Below are 18,808 nucleotides of genomic sequence, written 5' to 3'. Positions count from 1 at the left end.
CTTCATAGGTTACTTTTAATGCACATTTACTTGCTGCCAAAATCTTATTAGCATAGAGATCTTGTATGTAGTCAGATCAAGCTAACATTCGACGTATCAAAATAGTATGGAGAGTTCAATATGTTTGATCGCGCGTTCGCGCGAGTAAAATTCACGCGAACTTGCGATAATCGCGTAGTCGCGTTGTTTTTCGATGAACTCTCATAGAAACATGACGTTTACGTGTTGACATTTAATAGTGCAAAATCTGCGCAGAGTTAGCTATGTCCAACTCTAGCTTTTGAAGCCAGCAATTTTAGTCTTCTCCTAAAACGATCAGTCAAGACAAAATGTATCGGTTACATTCTTGGAATAGATGTGATAAATGTGACCGAAAGCCTTACCTTATTTCTCCCGAGGTCCCATCCCCAGCTCTGATCCGTAGCGCCGACTAGGCTCTGGTATCCGACGGAGTGTAGCGGCGCGTGCTGCGTGGCCACCCCGACGACGGCGTGCGTGCCGCGCTGGCGCGACGGCCACACCACCTCCCAGCAGTGCAGGCCCCGCGAGTACCCCGTTCGCCCGCGGATGCAGTCTGTGCTCTGTGCCACCGGGTGCCGGTGAAACGTTAACGCGTCCTCTTCTTTTACGAATATGTTTAGTGATCTGGAATTGGACGGAGGTTATTCTTAAATACATATTTTAACTGTAAGAAGGAAAATATACAGAAGAAAATCTAGAGATATCTCTCTTGAACACTGGAGTAATTTCTAGATATAAGCATAAATAAGTCATCTAAATTTACTTGTAGTTTGCATTTAAATTGTGGGTATGCTATGGTCTTTGCTACGGTTAACTGCAGATATATGAGAGAAATATTAGCATCTAAATATCTCTGAAGGTCTCCATGTACTTATGACATTTTACATACGTGTCAAGTTTCAGCCTAATTGAGCTGGAAGCAATATTCGAGTCCCAACGGACTATATAATTTGTTTACTAATCCATATTTAGAACAGTGCGTTCGCAATGCCCGCAGAGCTACACTGTGAGGCCACTATCGTAGGCAGCGAAGGGAAACAGTTTATGTCGTATAGAGCTAGGACAAGACTCGTAAACGAAACGAGTTCCATTGAAATGCTAACGTTTTTACCGTACAGTGAACATGAATAGCAAAAATTCTGGGACAAGATATTTTACCATAATCAGCTGTTAGTGCAAAGGGTAATCCGTTTATGGGGGGTTTAAAATAGCATGTTTAGAGGCGACCCTATTGAGCTAATCCGGAATTGGGACGCGGCGGAGAGAAACTCGCTACAGGAGACGTCGTACGTATCCAGATGTTTGAGTGTATGTAGTAAATCAGGTCAATTACTGTATTGGCATTTATAGCTTCTGTACGAAGACTATTAGTTCGCACAACATTTGGATGACGTGACGTAATCATGAAAACATGTTTTAATTCATACATAACATAACATAAGGTAGACATGCTCGTGGCTGTCCCAGTACATGTCAGCTTTAAACTTGTCATTGTCAATAAAGGTGACAGGAGGGTGTTATATATTGGGCGTGAGCATGTCAAGCACTATGGCGTTTCATCATCATCATCATCATCTCAGCCATAAGACGTCCACTGCTGAACATAGGCCTCCCCCTTGGACCTCCATACGTGCCGGTTGGAAGCGACCCGCATCCAGCGTCTTCCGGCGACCTTAACAAGATCGTCTGTCCATCTTGTGGGTGGACGTCCTACGCTGCGCTTGCTAGTCCGTGGTCTCCACTCGAGCACTTTTCGACCCCATCGGCCATCTTCTCTGCGTGCAATGTGGCCTGCCCATTGCCACTTCAGCTTGCTAATCCGGTGGGCTATGTCGGTGACTTTAGTTCGTCTACGGATCTCCTCATTTCTGATTCGATCACGTAGAGAAACTCCGAGCATAGCCCTCTCCATAGCTCGTTGAGCGACTTTGAATTTTGAGATGAGGCCGATAGTGAAAGACCACGTTTCGGAGCCGTAAGTCATCGCTGGTAACACACATTGATTAAAGACTTTCGTCTTGAGGCACTGAGGTATGTCGGACGAAAAGACATTACGTAGTTTCCCGAACGCTGCCCAACCGAGTTGGATTCGGCGGTTGACCTCCTTCTCGAAGTTGGACCTACCTAATTGGACTACTTGTCCTAGGTAGATGTACGAGTCAACAACTTCGAGTACCGAGTTCCCAACAGAGACTGGGATGGGCACAACATTGGCATTTGACATAAGTTTCGTCTTGTCCATGTTCATTTTCAAGCCCACCCGTTGTGAAACTCGGTTGAGGTCATCGAGCATCATGCTGAGTTCCTCCATCGACTTTGCCATGACTACGATATCGTCGGCAAACCGAAGGTGAGTGATGTATTCGCCGTTGATGTTGATGCCAAGTCCTTCCCATTCCAGGAGCTTGAAGGCGTCTTCCATTACGGCAGTAAACAGTTTCGGAGAGATAACGTCTCCCTGCCTTACGCCTCTTCGCAATGGAATCGCCCTCGTGCTCTGCTCCTGTACTCGGACCGACATGATGGCGTTACTATACAAACACTTCAACACTTCGATGTACCGATAGTCAATATGGCATCGCTGAAGAGACTCAAGCACCGCCCATGTTTCCACCGAATCGAAGGCTTTCTCATAGTCCACAAACGCTAAGCATAATGGCAAGTTATACTCTTCGGTCTTCTGTATAACTTGCCGCAGCGTATGGATGTGGTCTATGGTACTATAGCCTTTTCGGAAACCGGCTTGGTCGGGAGGCTGGAAGTCATCAAGTCTGTGTTCGAGACGGTTCGTGATGGCTATGGCGTTTACCTTCTGTTATTTGGGATGCCGTTGAAAATATGTCAGAAATGTCCGTTATAACTTTTCACAAAATCTCAGCATTCCATTCGACCTCATACAGATATATATCTCAAGGGAGCCGAGAAAGGATAACTGAGAATGCTCTGTGGGTGTCCACACAGTGATAAATTACCCAGATAGTAGGAAGTGCCCAGTTTCAGGCAAGAGGCTCAAAGCTGGGACTATTTGATTAACATACATCGCATGTTACGGAAAGACGAAGACTCACAATAGAAAATTAAGGGCTTCGGAAATTGGTGTCAAGAGTGCTAGCAATTCCGAGCTCTATAACTTGAGTAAGTAACTAGTTTTAGTGATAGCTCAATTGAATGATTCTTGAAGAGAGTAAAATGAGTTTTTTACTTCTTGGTTGAAGTGCACTCATATCTAAGAGATTATATATTTTGTGATATTTTTTTAACTTCAGATTATTTCAAATAGTTTGATCTGGAAACATAGGTAAGTAAATAATGATCCCGAAATAAACACGTCCTATGGTTAGTGACAGCTATGACGAATGTATTAAGCCATATCCGTGGCTTTATGATTTTAACTTATTCATACCCCACTGTGACTTTACAGTACAGATAAGACTTTATTTTATTTTGTATTTACATAGTTACAATATTGATAGCTAATTTCAGTTTTTAAATAAAACTAGCACCAACTTGAATAATGTGAGTGTGGCGAAGCAAAGTGCCCTCTTGGGCTCGGTGTACAATTGTACACCCATTGGACAAGTCTAGGAAGCTAAGTTACAGTTCTTATACACAGATAAGTAACAATAAAGTGAGCTCACCTATCGCCCGGGTTCCAGGCATGCTTGAGCTGCATCTCGGGATGCGCGGGCGGCGCGTCGAGCAGCGCGTCGAGGCGCGCCGGGCGCGGCGGCTCCGGCGCCAGCTCGCGCGCGACCACCGCCTTGTACGGCGCCGAGCACTCCCGCGACACCGATTTGACACCGCCGGACAGCTTTTGCCCCATGTTCATGCCCCTGCAGCGGGTGCGGGCGCGCTTCGGCAGCGCCTTGAGGCCGCCGCGCCGCGCCTCTTCCGCGCCGCCGCCGGCCCCGCTCCTCACTGAGCGCACCCCGCTCTTGTACCTGCAATAAACAAATAAAAATAAAGATATTTATTTATCGACACAAAAAAATACAACGAATTGCAAGTACAGTAAAAAAACAGGTAGAATTTACAAACATTAATAACACTATTAATCAATAATAACACTGTTATTATACATTAAGGGCCAGTTGCACCAAACCGCGTGTAACCGTTAAAACGTTCGTTAAATTTTATTGTATAGGAATGACATAGCTGAGTGACGTTAATAAGTCTGTCAAAGGTTGGTGCAACTGGCCCTTAATCTTGCACAGCCTGTAGAGAAAGTTAAGCATTAGTTAAGACAATACGAAAGGGCCGGTTGCCGGTTATAAAAAGTTTGACATTTATCCATCTAATCCTTGACACCTGACAGTTACAATTCAAAATTTTAAATGGAAATCGATTCTTGAGGGTTTAGTTTTTAAGAGTAGTCGAAACTAGGACGAAGCTCTGTTATCATTATCAAATAAATAATTCGCTAAAATGCAATACTCGTAAAACTCAGAACAGGTATTTTGGTCTAGCTTATCCTCAGATAAGCAGCTGCGAATTAGACCCTAGATTCGAACCCTTAGCACTGACAGAAGAAGAAGAAGAAGAAGAAATACATTTATTTTAACGTCACATATCACATAGGTATACGAATGTCTAAAGCTACTCGAAATCGCGCGCCAGACCCGATATCGTAAAAGCGTGGGAAAATACAACCCACTGCTATATCTACTACCTAATACTTAGATTAGATTGTATATCTCTGTTGCTACCTACTAGCTTATCGCGATTTTAAGATACTTACCTATTAATGGTCGTGATCATTAACTTTAAAAAGGGAAATTAATACTAGATTGTCATAACTAGCTATTGCAAAGTTATATAAGTCAGAAGATAAACAATTCGTTTGAGTAAATTGTAAGATGACGACGATCCGATTTCAATTCCAGTAATCGTCTGGTGGCAATTAAAAGTGCTATTGTTTGATTTCTGGTAAGCGGGCGGGCGGTCCGCGTGAGCGGTCTGGTTGCCTAGAGATTACGGCGGTGTCGTCACTGCTGGCGGATCGGGCTCATCTTGAAACGACCGTCTAACCGTGAAAGTCGCCGCTCAAAATCCAAGGTTAACATGCCCCTGGCTGCTTCGTTCTGAGGCTAACGTACTACTAAGGTTATGACTTATGTACAGTGGCTGTATGTTTTTCCTTAACTATGATGTCATATAATAAAATTACATATAATTGCTCCGCGCGGTAAGCCCGCCAACTTCTAAATAATAATGACGTCGCAAACGATCATTGTAATTGATATGCCGACACGAGCGTCTATGATGTCATTGCAGCACGAGGCCGGTGTCTATGTTTGAGTTTACAAATAAAGTTAAGTCGTAAATTTACAACAATGCTCTGTAGGTAGGATGCGAAGGGACGCCTAGAAGGCATGTAAGTTACAAGGCCGTCTGCCTTTCCGTAGCCTAGAGCGGCCCGCACGACAAAAGCGGGAAGTGAAAGGCACTGAATGCGTCCCGTTCCGTCGCCTCTGACAAAACTAAACAACGACCGAATACCGCACCGGCGACAATCGGTTCCAAATTATGCTTCAAATGGCGAATGGGTACTGCGGCCGCAGACAGGTTCGATAAACTTGACACGACTATTTGAATTGTAACGAATTATGCGCAATTATCGATTCCATTTAGCTCCGCGTGCGTGTGAGCTATTTCCGCAATAATGCATCTTGGCTCTAGGCGAATAATATAGGTACAAATCCAACTCCACAAAGTACCAAAAGCTTTTCGTAATGTTATGTAATGTAATTATTGCTTCAAATACTACCAACCAATATCCCTACTAAACGTTCCCAAGTATGTGTATGTATATGAATCCCTTCTCATCAAGTTTGCAGGCAAGGGTAACATAGGCAACTGATAGCATATCCATAAACTCACGTGGCCGCTTGTATACAAATCTACAATTCTACACGTGACAGGACCGTTTGGCACTCATCAAGTGAGTTCCATCAATCGTTTTAAATGTTTAAAATATGTGATAATATCCGTAGGTAACAAGTGAGGATTTCGAATAGCACGTAATTGAATACCCATAAAAAACATTTAAAATTACCTTATGTCATTAATCATTAATCACGCGCGCTGAAGTAGCACTGATATCTCGTTGCATTTACCTCCGGCGCCGTGGGAAGTAGCGGATGAAGGTGACGGGATTTCAGAGTGACTTAAGTCGGCGATGTAAACCAGAAAATTGTCTTTTGGAAAAGGGGGGAGTTGGGTGTGGAGATGGCGGCCGTTCACGCTCGGTGAGAGGTGAATGGAGTCGGTGAACGCTACGCCACTGTATTAGCGTGTGCCAACGAGCCCGAACAATGAACTAAACATGTGACGTGCTATTGTAAACATAGAGATACATGACATGAGTTATATATGTACATACGTTTAAATATTGTATAGGTACTGTCTGCCCCAGCATGTTTAGGGTACTGGTTTATTGAATGATGTGCAGATATAATCAAATATATTTATATTTGATAAATAAATAAATAAATATTACGAGTACTCAGATTGTATTTTGATTGAAAATAGTCCAATGTTATTAAAATATGTATATTTTATTCATATAAGGATGCAAGTTTTGTTTGACGACTGGTATGAACCAATCGTAATAGATGATTTTGTGAGATGTTCATAGATTTAGATTTTAGATATTTTATTTCATGAAAGACAATTACATAATAAGTTTGCATTGAGTCAAAAATATAAGAATTTGTATCATGATAGTCAAAGTAAAATGAAATAAAAATGAAAATAATAACAATAATATTGAAAGAAGATTATATCTCCAATAAGGATTGTCGACACAATTAGAATAAGAGTAAGTATGTAAATACTTACAAATCCAAAATATAAATTCACAAACAAAATACAAATAATATCTCCCAATAAGAATCGTCAACACATTACAATATAAAAAACAATAACACATATTTATTATAATTATTTAGAGTTAGAGCAATTTAAGTTGACAGCGATTTTGATAGCCCAGACTATTTGATGTATTAAACGTCAAACTTCTATGAAATTATGACTTTAAAATAACACTTGCACAGTCTGGGCTATCAAAATCGCTGAAAACTTAGTTTGGTCTAATTCTAGTAAAATGATTTTAACAACGAAGATTCCGGCATGTTTGACAGCGTCTCGAATGAGTTTATAACTATGTATGATAATACAAGTAAGATATGCAGGTACACAATACGTACGCATTCATAATGAATAATGATTGTTTATAATTATTTGTAATGTGTTACAATTACAACGTTTATTTATAATCGACGGCCGGCATGTTATTTGTCGCAAATAATGAACTGGTTAACCGTGGCTGTTTAAAACCGCCACAAACATTTCACTCAATTTTAATCGGGTTTAACGACTCATTTGGCAGCATGGTGTTTGTTTACTTATGCACTAAGCGAAGGTTTACTGGCTCGATTCCTGTTCGCGAATGATGTTATAATAAGACAAAATTTCAGTGACACTGATAACTTGGAAAGGCGAGGCCGTTGCGTAAAACGTAAATTATTTTTGAGAAAGTAGTTCCATTGAATATTTATTATGTTAAGGTTCAACAAGCCTTACAGGATCGTCGTAAAAATCGACTACATATATTAGGTAGCTAACATACGACAGATATTTCGCAAATCAGGTATACTGGTACACAATAACATGTCAGTTTTTCTCAGGCAACGGATGTCGCTCAGTGTTAATGAAGTTGTAGGTACCTACTTATTCAATAAAATGCTCGAATAAAAGTGTTTTTATAAACGAAATTGAAATCGTATCGGAAGGATTAAATCATTAATTGGATCGGATCGCATCATGTAGATTTATAATTTAACAGAATTTAAAATAAAATGATCCGTCCAACAGTTCTTAATTGGAGAGACGTCGCGATTTCCGTTAATGATATCAGCATTCATCATTTAAAATATGTAATTACATATTCGTATTATACGAGTATTTGGCTGTCGGAATAAGTACATAGCCGTCAGTGCAAAACGATGTCACGACATTTTTATGCTTTAATTGTATATCGTATGCGATATTTCAACATTCGCATGCTGCGTAGGCAGGCAGACGTTAATATTTCAAGTCAAAGGCTCGGGTCGAGTGCATGCACTCGTGCACTCGAGCCCGTGCACTTCCCGACGGGTCAGACGGAGAAAGTGCGGCTTGGAATCGAGGGTGGCGTCTCTTGCGAAAGATGCCACGAGCCTCGGGCAACACGGCCTTTTTAGGATACGAACTTTAATCACGTTTTAAGAAATGTCAACATTGTCAGTTTCTTCTTCGACTTTCAAAATCAATACAGCAAGTATCGATAGAATTTATTTCTCTTTATCGCGCTCCAAATCGTATTTCTCAAAAGTTACGCCAAAATCGATAACCAAAGTTAGTAATCTTCCGAAGATAAGCTTCTTTGGGTATGGTTTACTTTATCGTGTTCCCAATATTTAATATTCGTCCCTTGTTGGGATCAGTGGCCGGGATTATCTGATAATCTAGGTGTCTATCAGAATTTAAACACCTGTAGGTACCTGTTATGGAAGTAAATATCGAAATAAAAACATGGATTTAGATTATTTGCTTGTTCTAATTCTAATGGTTGCACATTCACAATAATAATTTCTTGTGCGGCGCGACATTGCGTCGATGCACTATCACTAGCTTAAATAACAATTAATAATTGCTAGGGCGTGTCGTTGTAACCTTGTCTCGGTTGCAACAGGGCCCGTGTCAAGGAAAAACCTACATAGCAGTTTCCCTGGCCGCGAGAAATCACCAACATAGATTTGGCATGGATTGTGCCGATAAACCCCATTTGTACTGACTCAGTAAAACTTGTAGGTACTTACGTATAAGTTTAGTGCCTATCGATTTTGTTACACAACATTGCCGTGACCTAAAGAAAATAGCGCTGCATTGCCATGATCAATAACGTAAGCAGTAGAATTAAACTCGTAAATATTTTCTTTGTGCGGGTGACAGTGGCGGTTTAGACGGACAGTAGCAAGTACTGGAGGGGTCAGAATAGTCGATATTGTTGATATGATATAAGAGGCGTGAACAAACGATACTCGGTGAAGATTACATAACTTGCGCGCGCGCCTGTTGCTGCGCCGCGCTGCGCTCCTCGTGTCAAGGATGCGCCGACTTGGGCATATTTTAATGAAGCTATTGTGCCATGGTCATCTGTTTATATTTAAGACTTTAGTTCCTTATTATTATGCGTATCATACTTTCAATTGATAACGCACGTGACGTTCATAATTTCATAGAGTTCATACAATCATGTGGGTACATAATTTCAAATCATAATTTACGTGCCGTATAAAATACTACCTCAATTACTTCGCCAGTGAATAGACAATTAGAATTCGGTTACATTACGACGAGCAAGTAAGAAACTTTCTGGATCAACTGAGCTTATTGAATAATTAATTTCGGAATTTGATCACACAAACAATAACCCATTTGCGACGCCTTTACAGTTAAGTATATGTAATCTGCCTACACTTGGCCGATATTGTTTCATTAGTACAATGTATATATTGTGTGCAGTTTAGCCGGGTCGGACGCGGGGAGGGGGGGCCTTGACTGCAATGCGCGAGCGGCGTAGCGTGTCAAGGGAGCGCTGCTTTCGCCGCCACCGCGCCTGCGCCGAGCCTAGATATACAGGCGGTGCTAGAAAATCTAACCTTCAGACCATGTGAAAGTAGAACCATGAAAAAAATGGAAGCTATGTAGTTAATAAAAGCCAAAAACCAAAATATGCTGCCCCTATTCAATTTCAATTCAATTCAATATTTTTATTTCGAATAAAAAATCCATATTATTGTTATACACAAGTAGAATTTATTTCAGCTATATTTATAGAATTCCTACATCTTGATAGGAAATGACATAAATACGTCACGCGCGGACGATGCGATTGTGTTAATTGTTGTGGTTTCCTTATTTTATGACAACTAATGTTGGCCCATTTATAATAACTTTGTAGTCCGTGATAATAATAGTTAGAAAACAGAAACATTAAACGTTTAGGTTAACTACTTACTAAAGATATTTAACTGTTGATACAGGTACGATAAACTTTACCGATAAAATGTCGTAAATAGAAAAAATAAACAAAACACCTGTGGTCAGCCTCTACACAAAAGTATATCCCTTAGACATATGTAAATTAATTCACATGAAGTATTTAAATTAAAGGAACATGTGACAAGCAAGATTATAAACCGCAAAAATGATAACAGTCGATGTATGCAAATATCATCGGTCCTGAAATGCTAATTAGCGACTTGACCGAATGCCGGAAAATTGGCGTGGTGTCAGTCAGTCGGATGTCGGTTCAGCATTGACACACAATGGCTTATAACAACACAGCGAAGGTAAAAACGATTTAAGCAGCCTTCGTGCAGCGTAGGCCTTAAACGTCAAATGAATTACCCATACGACCGATCCGTGCATCGTACGTTCGCTATGCGGCCTGATTAGATGCAAACAGATTTCGCCTTGTGAGGACCGCGTTCGCATTACTGATGGATAAGCAGTTTTAGTCAAGGGCGATGCAGCTGTTTAACTAGTTTCTTGTCCCCAATATAAACGCAAAATTTACTTCTTGATGTCCATTAACAGATAAAGATAGTTTATTAATCAAGTAGGCATATTACAATGCGCTTATGAACGTCAAATAAAGCTACACCGGCTCCAACCCTCAAACTCTGCCTCGAGAACATTTAAATCAATATTTAAATAACACCTTCAGAGAACACCATCAAAAAGGCACAATCTCCTGAAGGCCAGGCACTTCAATATAAATTCATCCTTATAGACCAGATGCAAAAACTCAATACTCCAGATAAAGTGAGATTTTTTATATTCCAGATTTCGTTTCCTTATGGATAATACAGACAAGATAGTTCGATTTCGAATACATGAATTTACTTCCCGGTAACTTTGTATTTGTATCCATTCCGATACCTAACTACTAAGGCCCGGAGCGTGTTAAGTATGTAGAAATAAAATGTAGAGTTTTCTAAATCTAAAACCCAAATTGAAGGCGAGAAGTAAAGTGTGGAAAGACAAAGCCGAGCAATCTTCTAAGTGGTCGGCAGGCGGGTTGGGAACAATGCCCCGCTCCCCGCGCACCCCCCCCCCCCCTTCTGAGATAAGCGCACCCTCCAGCTCCAAATGCCTTTAGCGCCACTGAATCAACCCGCCTTCACGGAGCCGAATGAGAAACAGAAATATCGCCCTCTGAAACCTTCCTTTAATGTATATCTAATGAGGAATGAATAACTTCATGTCGAGTTGAAATTTATTCATGTTTAGAAATCAAACTGAATTTTAGCTTCTTTCGAAAGAGAATAAATGATCAATGCTTTGTTTAAACAAGTTAGCAAATTTTGAATTAAGTTTTGTGAGAAATCTTACGAAATGTTCGGTAGATTTTCATAAAATGTCTACTGTCCAGTATTCCCACATGAGAAAACCAGTACCTACGCTATTCTACTCAATATGGATTTTAGAAGAATGTAAACAAAACAAGCCACGTAACTGTAGTTCGGCCAATGATAAAATTCAGTGGATACATAATAAGTGATCAATTACAAAATAGCATTTCATGGAATGATCAAATTCTATGAGCTGGCCTCGACGAATATATTTCATATTCCTAAGTCATTTATTAGAATAGGTACGGGTTTAAGAATTTTCCGGCATCGCATGTCAAATTGTCAATGAGCTGGATCACAAAAGAAGTAGGTACCTACACTCAAGTCCTAATCTAATTGAACACATATTTCAAATCGCAATGTCTGCACAAAAAAGGAAAGCAGTATAAGCAGCAGGGTGGAGCGGAGTTAGAGAAAAACCTGTAAATACAGGCTGTGTACGTTGACGTTAAAGTTGGCATAAACGTAAGCGAGAGACTCAATTCCGCGAGGCGCTGAATCCTACAGCCAGCGCCATTCCGATCATTTACCAAGCGAGTCGCATGATCAGACCAACCAGTAGAAGGGCTCATTTAGACGGTGTGAGAACTTGCATGCGAGTTTCATTACATTGCGTATTTGATCATTTTGATCGGTCAGCTGAATTGTTGTAACCTCAATGATCGGCAATGTAACTAAAATAGCAAAATCTAAATGAGCCCTAACTGTATCCTAACTGTATAGTGTACTATCAGCTTTACATTACGTTTAAGGGATGATTCTGGTTTCATGATCAAGGTTAACAACTTCGATTATCAGCTCTGTCAGTTGTATACGGTTTCTTTTGTTACTTTATTAAAAGTATGCTGCAAAAACATTGTTTGCGATAAAAAAACAATTGACAATAAATTACGTTATATTATACTTATACGTTACTAAGGTTGGGTTGCACCAACCTAACGCTTGGTCCAAGTTCATTCCATGGAGAACTGTTAGTTGAAGTACAGTACACTTAATTACGGTTATCGACGTTGGTTTGGATCTGAGTAGGATATGGTTGGTCCCGATGTCACCTAGATCAGATCACTCATTAGCTGTTACTTAATAATAATATCTCGACTGGTTCTCCAGTTTTCCATTAGTTTGCAATAGGAATACACATCTTGGATGGTCGGGAACGGGGCGCGTCGGCGTAGGGTACCGGGTTTTGAATTATTCATACAATCGGACCTCAGCCGTCAGCCCGTCGCAATATGCAACGGCGTACCCACCTTCGTCAGACACTACATGTTCGTGAGAACATTGAATCGGCACTAGAATTATGGAACAACCTGAATGACACATCGTTTTCTAGGCGCCGATATACTCGTAGAAGCAATTGGTATAAAGCTTGTGAAACTTTTATATCTACCAGTGGCGGCGCGTCCAACATTTCCATAGGCAAGCCGAGGCTAATTTGGCTTACATATTTCCTTTACAACTCTGCTCAAACGTCCAAAAAGAGGCAAGCCGGTGGGAATCGGCTTTTATGGACACGCCGCTACTGATATCTACAAACAATTTCAATATCAAGTCTGTCTAATGTCTAATACAATTAATATGGTATCATCATCATCATCAGTATTTAAGAGCTATGCTCTTGTCGGTGGAGTAATCGCCACTCTTCTTTTTGGTATCTTCTTCTTCTTAATATGGTATATGTATTTTATTTATGTTTAGACTTTTTGATTTCTCCAAGGGGAGTTAATTATTAGTGTCAAACATTTTAGCTATTTGCAGAAGTAAAGAATACAAAAGATCAAAAATTTACTTGCGAGTAGCGATGGTTTTTCCAGTTTTATATTACGGTACAGAACAAATGGTACAATGTAAATTCCAATTCAATGATCGTAATTTCATTAGTGTAATACGGAGTGTTAAGGACGAAAATAGTTGCGGTTAATTAAACTCGTAATGTCAACTTATGTGTCGTCTCCAGTTTGTACGTCTATTTCTAAGGCTAGATGTATTAAATATGTATATTTTAGGTATTTCATTACATTGAGTGAATTTTCACTAGCATTTAAATTTATTTGGTGGTTAAGACGTCTTTAACGTCCAATTTTGTTTCATAACTAAGTACCCATTTCTTGATTCAATTATGTGCCAAATATGTTAAACAATAGCCAAAATGGCAGTAGCACGTGCTTACAGATCTAAGCTATAACACTGAAACAGTAGCTACCAAGACAAAGGCACATCGCCAAAAGTCGTTTAAAGTCCTTCAGTTTAATGAATGGTATGCACGCTACACTGTCTTCAGCGTCTTACCTAAAGCTGTGTTCACACCTTTTGTGCTTGATTGTTAGCTCTTGGCTAGTATTACCTGACCCACGGCAGTAAAAACTAAGTATGACCGACGATCATAGTAGTAGAAGAGCCGGCCGCAAATTTTCTAACCGACTTGATACCACGATGAAATGCACAATGGTTTCCCATAAAAGTGATGCTAAGTCCGAATTCGATAGTCTGCCACGGCGGAACTTGCCGAAAGTACGAAAAAGAAGGCCACTTCCGGTGCGAAAAAAGGGGGCTGATTTAACCCATCTGATACCGAAATAATAGTTATGGCAGCAGTTAGAAATTTACATGTAGACACATAAAAGCGAAGTCTGCCAGTATTTTTTTTGCCGGAAGTGCTTGGCAGACGCTCTCAAAGGTGGCCAACGGGACCCCTAATTTAACCCATCTGATACCACCATGAAACCAATTCCAGTCGGTAGGTATGAACCCTCATGTCAGGAATATATAAGTCTGCCAAGGCTTTTCCTGCCGAAACACCTTGGCAGACGAGATTATGTAAGCAAGGTCGGCATCGGTTACCCTACACTAACCCATCTGATACCACCATGAAACCAATTCCAGTCGGTAGGTACGAACCCCCATTTTAGGAATATATAAGTCTGCCAAGGTTTTTCCTGCCGAAACACCTTGGCAGACGAGATTATAAACAAGATGACCATCGGTTACCGTACACTAACCCATCTGATACCGCCATGAAACCAATTCCAGTCGGTAGGTATGAACCCTCATTTCAGGAATATATAAGTCTGCCAAGGCTTTTCCTGCCGTAACACCACGGCAGACGAGATTATGTAAGCAAGGTCGGCATCGGTTACCCTACACTAACCCATCTGATACCACCATGAAACCAATTCCAGTCGGTAGGTATGAACCCCCATTTTAGAAATATATAAGTCTGCCAAGGTTTTTCCTGCCGAAACACCTTGGCAGACGAGATTATAAGCAAGATGACCATCGGTTACCGTACAGTAACCCATCTGATACCACCATGAAACCAATTCTAGTCGGTAGGTATGAACCCTCATTTCAGGAATTTATAAGTCTGCCAAGGCCTTTCCTGCCGAAACACCTTGACAGACGAGATTATGTAAGCAGCATCCACATACGAGGGATCCGTATTTTGGGATTATACAGATTACGGACATTATTAATAGCTGTAGGCTTATTTATTACTTTATGCTTATACATATTTGTATATAATTATGTTACTAATAAAATATATTTATAATTTATTAAACCTAAACTTAATACATTGGGAATTCATTACCTGCTTACGGCAGTAGTAGGGATAAGTGGGTGAGTTCTGGCTCACTGAGCCAGGCCAACAGTCCCTCCCCCTTTTTCCCTTGTTGAGGCCCTGCAACCTTGCCTTGAACCCAAACTAATGTCATTGTAGCTCGAATCTAACCTAATTTATTTTTATTGCTTTTAGAATATTTCAATTATCTACTTTTGCAAAGTTAAATGTTGAAATCTCTATTTCGAAAAATGGAATTTTAATGTGACTTTAACACGTTCACTGCGTTACGGGGGCTTTAAGCCCCGTACGATGTCATCATTCAGTGCGAAGTTAAATTTATTTTAGAAGTTAAAGGGGGAGGGGAGGGTGCACACATTTTACCACTTTGGAAGTGTCTCTCGCGCAAACTATTCAGTTTAGAAATAAATGATATTAGAAACCTCAATATCATAAGCGATAAGACCGCCTGTTGTTACCTCTATTGTCTTTGTTTATGTTATTGTCCATTTATTGTAAACTAAGTGTATGTGAGGCGTGCAATAAAGAGTATTGTATTGATTGTATCATTTTTCAAGACCTATCCATAGATACCCCACACGTATGGGTTTAATGAAAAAGACATTTTAAGTTTCAGTTCTAAGTATGGGGGACCCCCAAAATTTATTGTTAGTGTTCCGTACAAAACTTTGTTTACGGAACACTTATGGGATCACTTCGGTCTTGCAAATCAGTTAAATACGTTTTTCTCAGAGACCGTTTGACATAGATACCTAAAATTTGGAACAGTTATAGCAATTACCACCACTCATATTGTAAATAAGTCAAAACTGCATATTTCTTATTAAAGGGGGAAATTTAGGGGGTTGAGAGGGGTAGGCTGAAACTTTTTTCATTTGTAAGAATCGTGTGGGGTACCATTAGAAAGCTTGCAAAAAATTGAGTCGATGGACTGATTTTGACTTCATTTTAGACTGCAATAGTTTCGTCAAAAAATGCATTTAAAGTTGCAAGTTTTCATACAAAATTTTTCACCTCTGTCCTGGCGATTTTCGCGAAAACTATAGCTAACAGGCAGCTGACCAGTCAATACCCAACTTAAAGAAGCATGGAGACGGCGGGAAAATTATCAGCTTAACTTTATCTTTATTAGTTTTTCAACTGCAGCTTGACCTTTGGTTGCTTAGGGCTAGCTAACTGATGCTTACACTGGTCAATTCATATTAGGCGAGAAACATCCTTAGTTAAAACTTTGCCATTGAAATTTATGACTTATGTCTTTGACACAAAGTTTAATTCTGCTTGCTTATTTTTGTGGGATATTTAATTTTATCTCAATAGCCTACTATAAGTATGAGAGAGATCTACAAAATACGACCTTATTATATTGCAAATAAGTTTCAATTTCGAACGGGCTTTCCAACCAATGGACTCAAAAATCTGAAAATATTCAAATTAAGAATTCCGTTCTTGACTGTCGTTGTGTTTTTTTTTTTCACAATAGGACACATAGAGTTAGTAAGGCGTATAGAGATAATGAAGTTATTTAATATTTATGAACAGCTTTGGCCTCATGTATAGATTTTATTGAGAGTATCTGATTCGTCGAAACAATATACACAATATTCCTTTTCATTAAGTACCTACATTTTACATTTCTGTATTAATTGTATAATTATAATATCTATTAATTATATTCAGTACTTATGTATATTTTATAACGGATCGGTGAGCAACAAGATTCAGGGCTATAACCGCGAAAATAGAAGTTCGCAAATTGCGAGCATTTTTCTCTTGTCACTCTAATTACGCCTTCATTGGAGTAAAAGAGAAAGATCCCCGCAAATTGCGAATTTCGGTTTTCTTTCGCGGTAGCCCCTCAGTCCTGTTACGAGAAAATCATTTTGGAAGACATTAAAGTATATGACAGTTAAATATCACAGTTTTTAGAAACAAAGGTAAAATTGACGAAATATTTAAAGTAAGCTGATCTTGTTTTTTAGCAGTTCTAAATAGTATTAAAGTCTATATATATGGCATAGAACTAGAAACAAAATCAAATAAAAAATAATAATGAGTTCTAAATTCAAATTGAAGGAGTATACATTTAAGGTATTATACCAAGTTTTGTAGGCCAAGCGCGCACCACGATATTAATTTTTGCGACACGATTTTAGAATCGCTCTGTAATATATCGCAGAAAATTCACTGCGCGCACTGCGATGAAAAAGTCGACGATTTGTTCATTCTCAACATGGATTTCGTACCAGTCGCTTGTCATGAAACGTGTCTTTAATATGCGATTGCTGTATTACTTTGAGCATTTATAACACAAAGGTGATCCCCGTCTATTTCCATAATTAAATGGTCAACATCTAGCGTCTCATTTTGAGACTCCATTGGAGATGCAGGTGCCGAGATGTTGGGGTTTGGAGAGCGAAATGCCGACTGAAGTCCGGCCGGGGTGCGATTTTATTATCATAGTGCGCGCGGGGCCATACAACTCCGCATGCTGCAATTCACTTTGCGACAATCGCGTCGCGAACAATCGCGGAAAAATGTGACAAATCACAATTTTAAAATCGCTGCGATTTTTTTGTCGCATATGCGCGCACTAACATATAAACACATACGTTGCATTTCTGCGACAAAATTATCGCAGGACAAAAAATCGTGGTGCGCGCTTGGCCTTACTCTAAATTATTATAATACATCAAGCATTCGCGAGATGCTCGACTTCGTTATTCAAACATAAAGCAATAGTACAAGAATCTAACTAAATGCAAAGGCCGAAGGAGCGATTCGAAGATCCGAAGCGTCCGACAGACGCGCGCCTCCCGTAACTTTTCCAAGTATTTTTAAGTACAAGTGTCTAAGTCGCAAGATCCAAAGGCTGAAATCGCATTGGGCCTAAAGCCCGAAGCATCCAGGAGGTCAGTTCTAAACACAGGTAATTAATACAAGTGTCTAAATGCGAAGGCCGGAGGCCGAGCTCCGCGTAGGGCCGAAGGCCAGAAGCCTGCAAGATGTCAGTGGTTAAACACAGAACTGACAGCCTGGACGCTTCGGGCCTTCGGCCCTACGCGGAGCTCGGCCTTCGCATTTAGATACTTATACTATTGTTCTGTGTTTAAGTACTAACATCCTGGACGCTTCGGGCCTTTGGCCCTACGCGGAGCTCGGCCTTCGGCTTTCGCATTTAGACACTTGTACTATTGTTCTGTGTTAAAGCACTGACATCCTGGACGCTTCGGGCCTTCGGGCTACGCGGAGGTCGGCCTTTGGCCTTCACATTTAGACACTTGTATTTACTATTGCTCTGTGCTAAAGCGATGACATTTTGCTAAAGCTCGGCCTTCGGCCTTCGCACTTAGACACTTTGTACTATTGTTCTGTGGGTGTAGTTGAATACGGTATCCTAAAAACAGGCAAACAACCTCTGTAAAATGTAACGATGCGAGCGGTACGGCTACCATCAGTTTGGCATTGACATAAAACGCTACCGTGGGCGTGAACGTAATTTACTTTCTATGCATCTCGCTCGTACTGACATATTAGTGCGAAAGAGATATACCTATAGGAAGTAAATTACGTTCACGATATCGTTTATGTCAATGCCAAACTGATGGTAGCCGTACGGAACACTAAATGCCTCGAGCTATCTCGGACTTGGCCAAATTATTTTTTTTTCTATTTTTGTGTTGAAATCTTAATGCGGTTCACAGAATACATCTACTTACCAAGTTTCAACAGTTCTTATAGTTTC

General features: G+C 40.1%; 1 protein-coding gene across 4 annotated transcripts in view; it reads right to left on the bottom strand.

The window, feature by feature from the left end:
- LOC134672475 (protein gustavus) overlaps positions 1-18,808 on the bottom strand; it is a 104,564-nt gene that overhangs the window by 8,439 nt on the left and 77,317 nt on the right. For all 4 annotated transcript variants that reach the window (XM_063530414.1, XM_063530412.1, XM_063530415.1 and 1 more), the window contains 2 exons: positions 3,660-3,962; positions 384-645 (listed from right to left, as the gene is read on the bottom strand). In XM_063530414.1, the coding sequence (XP_063386484.1) occupies positions 384-645; positions 3,660-3,850 (453 nt within the window). In that variant the 5' untranslated portion in view covers positions 3,851-3,962. The remainder of the gene's footprint in view (positions 1-383; positions 646-3,659; positions 3,963-18,808) is intronic.

This window comes from Cydia fagiglandana, chromosome 17 (assembly GCF_963556715.1).
Source record: "Cydia fagiglandana chromosome 17, ilCydFagi1.1, whole genome shotgun sequence".
In the NCBI taxonomy this organism is placed as follows: domain Eukaryota; kingdom Metazoa; phylum Arthropoda; class Insecta; order Lepidoptera; family Tortricidae; genus Cydia; species Cydia fagiglandana.
This window is presented reverse-complemented; position numbering and strand designations above follow the sequence as displayed.